Raw genomic sequence first — 14921 nt, 5'->3', positions numbered from 1 at the left:
ATACAGTTTCTGTCAACATTAATAATTCAGTCATATGCAAATATTTCTAAATCTGCATCTCAGTTCGGCTCCACACCTACATACCCTTTCTATCATCCACAGCATTCCTTCCTCAAGCTGGCGAAGCCTCTATCCAGCCTGACGCCTCTGATTGTAGCTGCGAAGGAAGCCATAAAGAACAGCAGTCGCTAGGGGCGTGCCCTCTGTCCGCACCCAAGGCTGGAGCCCCGTCTGTGTTGTGTCCGTTCATGGGGGCAGGGACCTGGGTGTGTGGGCGGCGGTGGGTGACCCGATAGCGATGGCACAAGGATGGTGGTGGTGGTGGGGGGTTATGTGACTTACAGTGACAGCACAAGGACAAAAGAACCCCAGGCCTCATGTGTAGGACGGACATCTGGCCTTGCAGCCTCTCGGCCCATGCTGCTGAAAAAAGACCTTGCCTCTTCGTTTTCTTTTCCAGCACTCTGTACATGTAGAGCAGTCCATCACAAGTACGTGTGCTGTGTGTGTGTGTGTGTGTGTGTGTGTGTGTGTGTGTGTGTGTGTGTGTGTGTGTGTGTGTGTGAGCGTGTGCACATCTCTTTGTGTCATTTGTCTTGTTTGGGAGGCAGTTGCTCCCCAGACCCCCCAAAATAGGGTGGAAAAAAACTGAAAAGAAAGTTCGCTCAGTTTCAAGAAGAAACTATTGGAGTAAAGAGGAGAAACTGGGAACTCTGAAGAGCCCTTGATTCTCTCCTTGGCCGACTGGGTTCTCTCTCCTCTAGTCCCTCCACGGGGAGGCCACGCCTGCAACGACCAGCTGATGCAAGAGAGCGACTCTGGACCCAACCTTTGCCTGCATGACCACAGCTCTGTGCAGAAACACTGTTACTCCTCTGCAGATTGTCACATCTCAACATGGTGGCTTTGTGTGCGTGTTTGTGTGTGTGTGTGTGTGTGTGTGTGTGTGTGTGTGTGTAGGGGTGCAGCTACAGGGGAAAAACTCATGAATTATTTCACAAGACCTATGCCAGCTTTAAACATCCTCCAGTAATCTGCTTCGTGTCAGTGAAGAGATACAGGTCTCATATTTCTTTTGAGCCAGCCTCTTCCACAAAGTTTCCGACACACTTGTAGATATCAATTCCCTACGTGTGCCTGATTTTCATCAAGATCCATGAATTATTCTCTGAGAAATAAAAGAAAATGTAGAAATCCTTCCTCTCTCGTAATGGTAAAGCAAGTGGTAAAAAAAGTTCCTGGAGCCGCCCTCTGATCTGGATCCAAACACAAATTGAATGGCTTCTTCCCTGACCCAAAACCCATCCTCCACCAAGTTTTGTGGTAATCCGTCCGGTAGTTTTTGCATAATCCAGATCTGATAATAAGAGAGGTAATTTAAAAATGCATGTACATAAACACTGTGTACGATCAAGAACTATTGTGTTGTCCTGTGTAAAATAAGAATTGAGTCGACGGCTCAACATCAACAAGGCTCAACAGAAATATGTTTTAATGTTATTTTGAATCTATATTTGGTGACACACATTCCGTCTCAAGGTGCCGGTGCAGTGGTCTGTGTGTTACCCTGAATCCCAACATTTCACATTTTCACATTTTTTTATGACAGTGGGGAAACAGAAGGTCATGTAGTTATTTACCTGCAGTGAATGGAAGGCCCGGTGCCACACTTTATCACAGTGTCCCAAGCATCCTTGCGTCCTTAGACCTATAACAAGATGACCTTTGAGAACAAAAAAACATTGCAAGAATAAAACCCATTAAATGACAATGCATTCAAACTGAAATGGTCAAAACAACACAGTTGTGGTGACTGTTTAAACGAGAGTGGCCTTCAGTAGATTGCACAACTCCACCAAGGCCCAACAGTCCCCTTAAATTCTCCATCCACACCAAAGTTTAATGGTTTCTTCCCTGACCCACATCACATCCTTCCCACTAGTTTCGTTATAATCCGTCCTTTGATTTCTGCGTAACCTTGTTGACTAACATAGAAACAAACGCAGATGAAATACGTAACCTCCTTGGCGGAGGTAATAAAATGAATGTGGACATACACGTTTGGAATGCCAGTCAAATCCAGGCCGTCCTTTCCAGTTCAACACGTCCAATAAGGTCCCAGCTATCCTCACCCCCCCTGCCCCCTTCATGCTGCTCATTCATGCTTCTGTGTCCTTTTCTCATGTGATCCATAAGTTTTTTTTATGTCATGAGCTGTTTGGATGTGTGGCAGATCAGAGAGGGAGGAGGGGTGTTGTCCACTGAGTAAAGCAACGAGTGCCATTTCATGATTGTACCTTGTCCTGATGAGCGCTGAAAACAGAAGAAGGTTCATTTTGCCTCCTTACATTCCATCCGAACCTTAGTTAGCGTTTTTAACTCATCTCTGTACAGAAGGCTTTCCACTATGTGTCGTAGCTTTGTCGGGTATTTCCCATGTAGCATCCCTCAGTGCGTGAGTGTGTGTGTCTCAGTGGATGCGTGCTAGGGGGGGGCTACCTCAATCTGCACTAGAAGATGCCTCACTCGTGTCGTCCACCTTGACTCTTGAGGTGCGGGTAAGCTGCGTAGTGTTATTGCACCTCCGTTGTACAGCCGCTGTGCAGAGGACGAAGGAGGCAGCAGGATGCGACAGGATCCATGCATGTAAAACAAAACCATACACTGTATCTCATCTTCGAATAGGTTAAGATTGTTAGGTTATGTATGTATGTATGTAAATATGATGGGAAAACGCCCCCCTTTTTTTCAGAAATATGTAACTTAAAATGACAATATTCAGGTTGCTCGATGGTATGTATCAATAAATGTTTTGCACCCTGGAAATCAAAAAAACAAAAAAAGAAGAGAAAAGAACACACGCACTCCTGGATCCAGCTCTCCTGTCGCCTGGGGCTTCATGGGACCCTCCCTCGTGTGGACAGAGAGCCGGTGAACGCAGCGCTCTGTGTGCGGGCCCACACAGTCTGTCCTGAGTACCACTGCTGAGTGTTCGTACATGTATGTGTGTGTGCGGTAGGTGTGTGTGGGGGAGGGGGAGGGGGTCCTGTCAGGAAGCTGCGCCGGCCCTGGGATGTTTTTTTTCTTTCTTTTTTGGGGGGGGCCTCTCGCCCCCTCCCCCCCATGTACAGGTCTGAACTATATGAGCACAAAGGTGAATATTGGGACAAGAGACACCGCTGACGTGCCCCTTTCTCTGTGATGGCGCCTGTACATTCCTATCTTCTGAATGTGTAAACCTGTACACGTGGTGTGAAAATTCCTCTATTAATGTGTATCAAGAGAATGGAACAAAGACAAAAAATGTTACTTTTTAAATTATTATTATCATTATCATTATTATTACTCTTATTATTGTCTAGCTTTGTAAAACTGCTGAACCATCTGGCATACCTCAGCAGGCCTCTCCCCATCTTTGGAAACGGACAAAAACGATGGATGGGGGAAATAAGGTTTTGGATAAACTATTTTTAATTGTGGTTGAAGCAATAGACTTTTTGAACTTTGAATTGTGCATGGCTGTGTCTTGAGTGTAATAAAAAAAACGACAAAAAACTAAATATTGCAGTTTGGGAACTGGACTGAAATAAAAAGAGGAAGAAAACCACAGTTATCGTGACGATGCTTGTGATGCTGAGGTTTATTTTTGATTTTTGTTAAAGATTGTGAGGTGAACTGATTCGAGACGGGAACAGAGGCTGAATTAAAGAAACAGACAATACATGAATGATGAAGTTGTACATGCTGTTTAGTAAGTTTCTCCGCATTGTGATGAATACAGGCCATAAATATGAAAATCATATGGTAAAGACCATATTACTCACAGTATGTGTAGTGTGACAAATAGAGGGATGGTGTCCCCACAAGCGACCTTGACAAATGTCGATATAAAAATGTTGTATAACTTATAGAAACATTTGTTTAGAAAAGTCATTAGAGAAATTAAAAAGGAAAGAAGTTTGTATACAAAGTAATTAACAGGAAGTGACATTCAGTCTGTCCAATAGTGCCCTGCTTCTAATAGTGTAAAACTGCTCAGTGTGATCGCATGTGTTCTACAGTGGTGGAAATCAAAGCTGCTGGTTTTGGTGCTTCTGTCCTCCACATATAGTTCAGTGACTCAGCAATGACTCGGCTCTCTCTCTTGAGTCACTGAAGGCCGGGTATCACATGGCCAGCAGCTGAGTGGATGTGACAATCCTCACGCCGATGAGGCCGGGCATCTCGTCGGCCATCTGCCGGCCTCGCTTCCTCAGCTGGAGCCTCTGGGGGTCGGCGCTGTCCTTCACCGAGCCGGACAGCACCACTTGGCCCATGAACTCGTCTGCCACCGCGTTGCTGTTCCACACCTGAGGAGGAACAAGTGAGTTTTAGATACAGGTGAGAATTTCACTGTCACACAGTATAAGATGGTCGTGTGTCTTGGTGTTGGTGACAGTGACTTCAGACAAACATGAGGCCCTGGACCCTCAATTGTCATGTTACAATCACTTATAAAGAACATAGAAGTTATACGTGAGCTATGTAGTTTAACATTTAACATTTATATTATCTTCAATATATGTTAACGAAAAAGTACACATGACAAAGTTCACAAATATTGCTTTAAATCTGTTTTTTAAAAAAGATACACACCACTTTTTAAAAACATTACGGAGCTGAATATGGTGAAATGCCATTTTCTTTTTTCTTTCATTTGTATCGTAGAATTTGAATTTGAAAGCTCCAGACACATTATGTACCAACTAATGGACTCCTTTTGCTTTTAATCCTTTAAAAACCCACAGAATTATTGCATTAATTGTCTTTGAGCATCGAACTGACTAACTGAGATGAATGACAGTCATCAGACAGACGCCATCTTACCTGCACAGTTACAGGCTTCCTGGGCTTCTTCCTGTAGAAAATGGCGCTGGTTGTGAATTCTGGCTCCAAAGTGTCCTTCTTGATGGTGGAGCGCACCGAGCGGCCCTCACAGGATATGATCACATATGGGTCTGCACCTGCATGAAAGATAGAGTTAAAGACATGTTTCTATAGACAGAAAGACACTGGCGATATTTCAGACCCATGGGGGTGAAGTGGAGCTGTGTGAGCGTCCTCTGACCTCCTGGGTTCTCCTGGCTCTGCAGCCCCTCAGCTCCGTGGACGTAGACGTGAGTCACGACCTGCGGGTATCCCAGAAACGAGCTCCAGCATCTGACTTTGGGTTTATGCTCTGTCAGCTCCCTGTGAGAGTAGAGGAGGATTACGGGACCAGGAGAGAAGTTGAGTTACTACATCTTGATACTCTGACTTTGATATTATCAGCTATCAGACAACTGAAAGACTGCAGTGGTATTATGTCTGTGTCTCAAAAAATTAAAATAAAACTGCTTGGACGAGCTGTATGTGAGAAAACAGGGTCAGGTCTTGTGTCATAAACTTGCCAACAAGAACGTCAGAAACAAAATAAAATCTCTGTCCAAGAAAAGCAGTGGAAGGGTGCTGTTTTAATTAAAAGTGATTTAATGTGAGCAGACTATCAACAACCATTGTGGGTACATTTTATAGTCTCCACTTTCCAAAACACTCATTTGTGTGGGTTTTCTTGGACATTATCCATCCATGAACCGTCTGAACAGAGGGACGCTGTGTTCTCCCTTTCCCTCGTGTGTCTCACATCTGCCAAAATTACAGATTTACGCTGACTCCACCACACAGCCGTACCTGCAGTCCGCGGCCACGTCAGTAAATATTCGGATCATGTAATCCCCCAGCGTCTGAGGCCTGAAGGTGGTGGGGAAGACGATGTAGCGGCCCTGCGGCAGCATGCTTCTCAGGAACACTGTCCGGGCATTGATGTAGGTGGATGTCCCCACGGACGGCTGTGTCAGGATGTCATGCATCCGATACTTCCTGTTCAGCTCCACCTGGAGAAGGGAAAAACTGTCACTATTAACCAGGTTTCTCATGTTCCACATCAAATTTAAAACCAGGATAATAGTTCGTATTAAATACAAACTCAAGCATTGTTGTTAGACTGGACAGGATGGACTGTTTGTAGACTGGGGCTCATGATATAAAGAGCACTTAGTAGAGCGCACACCTCCGTCAAGGGCCTTTCCCTTATTAAACCACATTTAAATTCAGTAGATCCTGATGTTTAATTTGACCATCTGCACCAAATTCCATGAATTATTCCCTGAAATTGACCAAAATGTTGAAGAGTATCCTATCTCACAATTTTGAAGAAAGTGGGGAAAAAAATCTTGTATCTGAACCCAGATCTGGATTCCACACCAAAATGTAGCGGGTTCTTTTCTGAACCATACTACATCCTTCCACCAAGTGTCATGGTAATCCTGCTAAATAATAGACAAACAAACGCAGATGAAAACTTAACCTCCTAGGTAAGTGAGACGGCTGACATCTTGAATAAACACTCATAATGTATAAAACATATGCAGTACACACACAATCTTGTATCTGCAGGAGTAATGCTGCCTACATGTATTCTCCTGCCCCCTGTTGGCAGAATAGTGATTGAAAATCTAATTCAGCTCATTGTAAGTGTGGGTTTTTTTCAGTTCAGAGTTAAAACGTATAAAATCCTGTTTAACATGCACCTTTACATTATTTATTTCTTTGTGTATTAAAAGTCTTAAAAGAGGCCAATTGATTCAACTACCAGGAACATTGTTTCACTGACAAAACACGTCTCAAACAGAAAAATACAAAGTTGCTGTGGATGGTAGCACATGACAGAGGGAGTGTGGACACAACATGTGGAGTCCATCACATAAAGGAGGACACGTTGACCATCAATGACACAGGTTCAACTCAGGTTCATTGAGCTCGCAGCAGGTCAACGGGCCACGTGCACACGTGCTGCTTTTTTAATCCCACGCCCTGTGTTGTTTATGGCTGTCCAGCACTTGTCCCCTTTGGCAGCACTTCTGTCAGCGTGATAAGAGCGTGTGGTGTGTGTTTGAACTGAACCAGATCTCTGACAAGGGAGCCACTCTACAGTAAATGTGATGTCAGTTTTTTTATGCCACATACGGTCACGTGGCCTCATGTGAATGTGACAGACTCTGCATGCGAGATCTAGTCTGACATGTTTAACAGCCGATTTAAAGGAGTAGTACTTTGACTTTCTTATCAATAATCAGTTAAATCCACATAGAGTAAAGTTAATGCATTGTCAAGTCTTCAGCTAGTTTACCAACTTTTTTTTCCCAAACAGTGTCACAGCTCTTGTCAGATTTATTTTTGTCCTTTAATTATTTGAATTCATTGGTTGAGGCACATGGGGTTAGGGGTTGGGTTAGGTATGGGGTTAGGGTTAGGGATATGGATTAAAGATAGTAATGGGGATAGGGATTGGGGTAGGGGTAGGCATAGGGATAAGGATATGGATTAAGAATAAGGATAAGGATATAGTTTGGGTTAGGGTTAGGGTTAGGGAGAGTTAAGTGATCTCAATGACTCCCCCTGCCTCGTCCGTTGACTGGGTGGTTAAGATGGGGAGCCAAAGGCAACGCACTGGCTGATGCATGTGAGTGAATAGCTCTCCATGTTCCATATCACCTTTATCCCAACATTTCTAACTTTCAGGGTTAGGGTTAGGGGGTTGGGGTTAGTGTCTCAGGGGGGTTAGGAGGTTAGAGTCTCATGTTGGATGCAGAGTAAGTTGTCCAAGTTTGTGCTTTCAGTTGTTTGACTTGTATTCCTGTATTTGAAGTGCTCTCCTAGCCCTGCTTTTGGGAGCTTTGGAAGCTTTATCTGGTTGAGATCAGGACCCTCTGACCTCTAGGTTCTACACCAAGATGGTTAGGTTTAGGCATCCAGGTCAAGGGTTAGGGCGATTGGTTGGTCAAGGCATTATGATCTAGAAAAGCTATTTTAAATGGTCGTCCAAAAGAGGGTTTCAAACTTCTGACCTCTACGTTTCTTTTTTGTTTTTGTCAGGCTGAGGTGTGTGTCTCTGTTCTGTTTTCCAGCCTGAAACAATCAACCTAATTGTGCGCATTCTTTGTGTTTCATGATTCGCTGAAATGGTGTGTTTTAGTTTCTGATAAAAAGATCACGTAATGTCTGCCTGATGCTTTAAAAATTACAAGTTTTGCAAGAGAAAAGGCAAGTGAAGCCAAATTTTCCCACAAAAATGAGCCAAAGTTTGATGGAATGACTCTTCCCCCCCCTAAATAAACAAATATTTGACAAGCATCATTTCCTCTGGATGCATTCATCACTAGTGAGCCTCACCCTGAACTCTGTGTAATGTTTCACAAACCCTTCATATCTCATACTGATTTTTGCCAGTCTTTTGGCACTTATCATTCAATATGCTGCATCAATCAATAACCGTTCATTAGATCAATACAGTACTGTGGATAGTGTCTGTGTTGCACAATATATTACCCTAAAGATAATAAAGCCAAAGGTTATATTTTCTCCTTGACCAACTCGTCTGTGGATCTTCACGTCTTTCTGTTGCAAGGAGATTTGAACTTCATCGACCTCCTTCGTCACGTCAAACAAATACTGTAAGAGAAGAAGAAAACAAGTAAATATACAGGTTCACATGTGCATGGACGCAGGTGATGTGAGGAGAACGTGCAGCCAAAATGTGCAGCACCTGTGGATTTTGCAGGAATGTCTGCTTGTGGTTGGCGCAGCCGCCACAGCGGTTCAATAGAGGATCTGCGTTTTTGGTCCAGCTCCCAAAGTGCACAACCTCATGCCACGTCTTGTGGACGCTGATCAGCGAAGTGTTGATGATACGGCAAATATCTGCATCTGTGAAGAACTTGCACCAATCTGTGAAAGACATCCTGTGAATGCAAACACATGTGTTGTTAAACTGTCAAGGTGGAAATAAACTCAAGAGGTGGAGCTTTGCATCTGGAAGAACTCACCAGAACTCTCCATCGTCCTCCACCGTGATGCCGAGGTTGCCCCTCTCTGTATCCCCAACCTTTGACCATTCCTCAGAGCTGATGAACAACAAGTAAAGCAAGTGGTTAATGCACTTAAAGATTTTTTCAAGAACCAAATTCATAGTTCAAAATAGAATCAACACAAAATCCACAACTTGAGTATTAAAATCTGTCTGTAAAAGTTTGTCTTTTAAATAAGCATATACTCACTTACTGTTACTCAAGTAGAAAAGTTAATACTTTCAGTACATTAGTATCTATTTATTTGTACTTTTACTTAGTAATATGTTTGACTGCTTCCTCCACCACTGATTGATACTGTTGCCATCTTAGATGCACAGAAGTTGCATTAGATTCCAAAATGATCTTGCATCAGGAAAAAGAATGACCACCCCACATCCTTGTTCTTGTCAGAACTTCTGATAAAAATCATGTTTTTTCTCAATAAAATCTTAAAAAACACGTTTTTGTTGCAATAAAAAAAGAAATCAGAGAACAATGAGAATACATGTGTGGATAAACAATAGATTAAAGTGGATAATGACACAGGACAGGTTTGCAGAGTTTTCCTGCAGAGTTACTTTTTTGTCACTATTGAAATCCACTGGAACTATTATGAGCTTAGATTGAACACAGCTCTTCTCTCCATTCAGGAACAAACTTCCGACTTTTTACTTTAATCTGTTAAATGAAATAGAAATTCTAACGAGGGATAATAAGTGAATGTTAAAATGCTCTCACCTGTCACTCCAGGGTCCTTTCCACTCAATCTGGCCCCAGGGGTTCCTCATGCGGATCAGGGGGATGGTTTCGTTCTTGAAGTACGACAGCAGCCCGTGACCCAAACGCACCTCCTTCACTGCGGTGATGGCGTAGGCATGTCCTTTCACCAGCCCGTTAGCCATCTTGAGCTCGATTTCATGAGGCCCTGCCTGGTGAATTTGTAAACAGGAATAGTCCACTAAGTTTCTCTTTAAGTACAGAAACTGAAGTGAACATTTGGAAACGGGACAAACCTTTATGGAGCAACTTATGATTCCTCCACGGTCGTAGACCTTCAGTAGGTCCTCAAACAGCTTGTCTTGTTTTTCCTGGTCTTTGTAGTAGGCTTCCTCCTCCAGGTTAATGGCTTCAGCCACAGCGCCACTGAAATCCACCACAGCTTCTCCGGTGTTTCCCCCCTCCAGAGACTCATAGCAGCTGGCGAGCCTGGACACAGAGGACACAGTGCAGGGCAACCACAAGTTTAGTTACACATAGGAAGTGTTGCAGAAAGTATAAAATGTAATAAATTTGGTAATAAAGTAGAAGAAGAGAATGGATTCTATTTATTTGTAATTTGCAATACATACTAAAATATTGACAAAACAAAAAACATTAAAAAAACGGATGTTTGCTCAATATACAGAAAGCAGTAATAGTTGCTTGATTATACTATGCATTTACAAAATATTTTGTGTTGTTATTATTAGTATAATAAGTAGTAGTATGTATGAGTAACAATAATTGTATTTGATAGCAGTTTGTTCTACTACTGACAATTATCAATAACATAAAAGGTCATATTTTATAAAATCAACAATACGTAAATATGAAAAAGAAAAAGACAGGGGACAATCTGATTGAAGTTTACAGACTTGGCGTAGGCCTTCTCCAGCAGAGCGCTCCAGAATTCATTGTTGTTTTTTGAATGACAGTAGATGAGTTCTCCATTGACCGTCGGCAGCCGGTCGTCTACCACCACATCCAGCCACTCTCCAAACACCCAGAATTGAAAGTGGAAGATTCCTGCGTAGCCCTCCGGGTGTTTGGGATCCCACTCCTGTTCCTTCCAGTCAGGGATCACCTGGAAACACAGAAACATCAGTCTGACTACTGAGGCGCATGGCTCCTGATGTTGTGTATCTGACGAATTTAGATAATCATATATCATACATCAGTCATACAGCATTTAGACGTAGAAGAGATCCAAATATCAGACTTTTTATATAATATATACCTATACAATACATATATGTTTTAATATATCATTCATAAGAAAATGTGACAACACATGTCATCTACCAGCAAACACAATTTGACTGATAGTTTTAAGTCTATTTGACAAAGGTATTCCGTTTTGCAGTCAATCATTAGTGAACACCCTCAGGCAAATTCCAGTGCTGGTCACATTTCATGCAAAAACCTACAGGCCTCATTGATGTTTAGTTGCCAGCAGCGAATACACCCAACACCTCGACTCACAGAGTGAACAAACCAAGTTAACTCACCTTCTTCCAGAGGTTTGGCTTCAGGGCCAGACAGGAGCAGGCAGCAACGAACCAGCAGTTCCCCACCACACCCTGGTTCAGGTCGTGGGAACTGATGCCCTCCACAAACAGGTGGGGCTCATCGGATATCTCCTGCAGCAGAGAAAGTGACAAAATGAACCAAACAGACTTTATTCTTAAAGATTTGTGCACATCATTGTGTAGGTTTTGTTGTCAGTCACATTGCATAATATTTTTTGCAGGAATATCTGTATTCATTGACAGATGCTAGTGATGGACCATTACCACGACGGACTCACTCACCCCTGGTCGTTTCCACTGCACAGTACCAGAAGGCGGTTTCCTGAAATACAGCGATGCATTGATGGCTGGAAATTCTGGATCCTCGAACAGCGTCTTGTCCCTGATACAGTTGTTCTTCAGCTCAGCGTAGTGCTGGTTTTTGTACGGGACAGCAGAGGAGAACATGGTCCAAACGCTGAGACCTCACAGCTGCAGACTGAGGACAGACACCAGATGTTTCTCAGACTCTATGATAAAATGTTATAAACAGTTTTTAGTTGTCGTTGTGCGGGGGCAGGAGCTCCCTCCAGCCACTGACACTCAGCGTTTCTGGACGAAGCCTGCTGGACTGGATCGTTTAAATGTCTGTGCTGCTGCATTCCCACAGCAGACGATGAGACAGAGACCCTCTGAACTCAGTTTACTGATGAGCATTAAGCAACACTGGGCTGTGACGACAGTATATATGACATGGTTTCTATGGAAAGAGAAAAATTGGAAAGCTGAATTTGTAACGGTATATTTAATCTATCAACAAATGAATTTATAATAACTTTTATTCTTCAACAACAAAGGGCGAAGACAGAGGCTGCTGAGCGTGTGATTGGCTCTTCAAGTTATTTTTTCTGTTTAATGCCATATTGTGCATTAAAAAGATGTGTTGTACTCATGACTGAAGCAGAGATGAAAACCAGTTGTGTTCTCTGGGGAGTGAAGATATTTTAACCCCTTGACATTTGTCCCCTCACACTAAACCCTTGAGGCTGAATTTGAGTCAATAAATTTATTTTGGATCCATCTTCTAGTATTTTTCCCAAGAATAACACATCACAGCGAACCTAATTTAATTTACTGGAAGAAACAAGTTCAAAGTTGACTGAAGTTTTTTTCTTGGTAAGAGCCCTCAAGAGAGTTTGTGGGTTTCTTTAGAAGTAAATAATAAGTAATGAAATGTCTGGGTGAAGAGCATGAATTTATATTACTCATTTACAATATTTTTACACATACTATATGTATAAAGTACAATATGTTTCAGATTAGATTAAATGCTGCAGATTTTTATTTCATATATAAACATGTTTTAACAAACACCCAATTGTTTTGTAAATACTTATCTTTTCAGAATATATAATATACAGATAATATTTTAACATTGACGGTATTTGTAGTCATGATCTCTGTGCGTAAAGCTGATAACACTAAGCATGTATTCTGTTAACGGGTTTTTAGTTAATAAGCAACTTATTATATTACTAACATTAACCAGAATCATCAGACAGACTACATCATGTGACAGCTAAAGTATTTGTGACAGCTATGTGTACCTAATAAACTGCTCACCGAGTGTCATGTTTGAGTTTCAATTATCTTGGAGGAGTCTGGAAAGTTTTACAATAAGTTTACATGAAGTGTAACTTTATTTTGAAGCATCTGTAACAAGTTTCACACACTGTTTTTTTAAATAGCTACATATAATACATATATCATAAAATGTATAATCCTAAGTAAGGTAACTGAGGATAGAAGGAAAGGGTAGAGGTCCAGACGGCAGCACACAGTTATTCTCTCCTGCTCCAGGTGGTGTACCTGCACTTCTCTCTCTCTGACTCACCATTGACCTACTTATGCATGTATACTGTCAGAGCCACACCCCGGTTGTGTTTGTTCTATTTCATATTCAATTTTATTACCTGCTATCATTGTTTCACTCTGCACTGTGACGTCGAGAAGACGGAGTGCTATATCTTCACTTCTTAGCTACCAGATTTTTTTTTTTTAATTACTGTAGAACTAAAACAACTTGTGGCTCCTGTGGGAAACGAGGTCGTGAGCCTGTTTTGCTTGTGAGTGAATGTTATCTGTTTGAGAGTTCCTGACGAATGTGGTCAGGCAGGTTATTTTTGGTGGGTTATTTGTGTAGTGTAGCACACATCTGTATAAAAATGTCTGCTTCACACACTGTTTATTGACACATTCTCAGTTAAACTGGTTTAAAATGTGTAAAAATGGACCATTCTATACATGTCTGTCACAGCTTTAGTCTTTTTCAGTGTTGTCAGGGCAGGAAAAGATCTGAGATTGAGATTTAAACTTCTGAGGTAAGAGTGTTACTTGAGAAACTAAAGATGTTTCATAAAAAAGAAACAAGTGAGATTCCCCAAACCCTGAGTAAGAGAAAGTTACAAGAGAATTAGAAGAGACTGTAAATATCGGCTTGTAGGTGTAACGCTCACCTGTGCTGAGCTGTGTTATCCCTCCAGTCACCAGATCAAACACATTCACTGTCCTGTTCAGCTACTGTTGGATGTGTGTCCGCCTCAATCCCGCACTTCTGTTAAACCATCCGTCACATAAAACAACTCATCCGTGGTGCCTTTCTCAAAACAAAACAAAATCCAGCTCCCTTGGTTTTATCCTCTGGCTGCAAAGACGTCCCCAAAAACCTTTAGCCAAACTCTGCCTCTGAAAACTGGTCTGACGAGCAGCTCTCTGCAGCAGGAGACGTCATACAAAGGCTGATATGGTGATTGCAGCAAGGGAGGGAAGAGAAGAATGAAACTGAACACCTTTTACCGCCCACCACCTAGCAACTCATAGGTGAAGCAAGTAAAAACCTGTCCTGTTGTTTTACAATAACAACATTTTAAAAATAACCCATAAATGTAATATTTGCGTCACTGTTCTAGGATCTAGACAGTCTGGATGTATCTGTGTGAAATCATTTGCTTCCAGTTATCCCGAAGCCGGTGGAACTGAACAAACACAACCAATAAGCCATGTGCAATCCCCAAACTGCCAGTGAACCGTGGTAATAAGTCAAACTGGCAGCCGCTCAGAGGTCTGGCCTCAACTTTTACTGAGCACAAGAAGCACTTTAAATCCCTCAGAGGACAAAAAAAGAAAGAAAATCTTGGATAAGTCCAGCTTCAGACGGAGGGCAAAGGAGGCAGCTTGAAAATGAAAGAAAGAATGCTCGGACGCAGCCAACAGTAATGAAGTAATTAACGGGAGCTTGACAGGCTGACCAAGAAACTGGAAACATGTCTAAAACTAAAATGACACTCAGTAGAACACATATATATCTCCAGTCCCCTTAAATTCACTTATCTTGCACCACATTTTAACAATCATAGATATTAGTCCCCAAAATATGATTTTGGAGGGGGGGATTATGAAAATCCATTAATCATTCCCTGTGATAATGTCATTAAACTTCCCTGTCACACAATGTTAAAGAAAGAGATTTTAAACAATTCTTGGATCCGCCTCCTGTTTCGGATTTTAATGGATTCTTCCCTGACCAACACCACATCCTTCCAACAAGTCTCATGGAAATCAGTCCAGTTGTTTTTCTATAATCCGGCTCACATACAAACAAAACAACCACACAACAGACAGACAGACAGACAATGGTGAAAACATAGCTTCCTTGTCAGAGGTAATA

The 14921-nt window shown here is 42.1% G+C and overlaps 2 protein-coding genes across 2 annotated transcripts in view; one reads left to right on the top strand and one right to left on the bottom strand.

Annotated features, from left to right (window-relative positions):
• The window catches only part of LOC118122125 (serine/threonine-protein kinase PAK 3), a 29226-nt gene extending 27812 nt beyond the window's left edge, over window positions 1-1414 (top strand). Inside the window, exon 16 of the mRNA XM_035178602.2 lies at window positions 103-1414. Coding sequence (XP_035034493.1) covers window positions 103-192 — 90 coding nt within the window. The 3' untranslated portion in view covers window positions 193-1414. The remainder of the gene's footprint in view (window positions 1-102) is intronic.
• A 2316-nt stretch (window positions 1415-3730) lies between these two features.
• Window positions 3731-13993, bottom strand: LOC118122124 (calpain-5). The gene is made up of 13 exons (XM_035178601.2): window positions 13711-13993; window positions 11498-11693; window positions 11195-11326; window positions 10562-10770; window positions 9941-10133; window positions 9666-9856; window positions 8904-8981; window positions 8624-8819; window positions 8407-8529; window positions 5710-5912; window positions 5108-5229; window positions 4867-5003; window positions 3731-4349 (listed from the first exon to the last, which is right to left on the bottom strand). Exons 2-13 carry the CDS (start codon window positions 11660-11662, stop codon window positions 4167-4169), a joined length of 1932 nt encoding a protein of 643 aa, XP_035034492.1. The 5' UTR covers window positions 11663-11693; window positions 13711-13993; the 3' UTR covers window positions 3731-4166.
• Window positions 13994-14921: the final 928 nt, after the last annotated feature.

Source organism: Hippoglossus stenolepis, chromosome 15 (assembly GCF_022539355.2).
Source record: "Hippoglossus stenolepis isolate QCI-W04-F060 chromosome 15, HSTE1.2, whole genome shotgun sequence".
NCBI lineage: Eukaryota > Metazoa > Chordata > Actinopteri > Pleuronectiformes > Pleuronectidae > Hippoglossus > Hippoglossus stenolepis.
This window is presented reverse-complemented; position numbering and strand designations above follow the sequence as displayed.

Excerpts from the sequence above, each read along its gene's own strand:
- LOC118122124 (XM_035178601.2), bottom strand. The coding sequence starts at position 11,662 with ATGTTCTCCTCTGCTGTCCCGTACAAAAACCAGCACTACGCTGAGCTG. Across the intron at positions 10,771-11,194 it reads AGCCAAACCTCTGGAAGAAG|GTGATCCCTGACTGGAAGGA; the intron begins GTGAGTTAACTT and ends CTGTGTTTCCAG. Across the intron at positions 8,530-8,623 it reads CATTCCTGCAAAATCCACAG|TATTTGTTTGACGTGACGAA; the intron begins GTGCTGCACATT and ends CTTCTCTTACAG.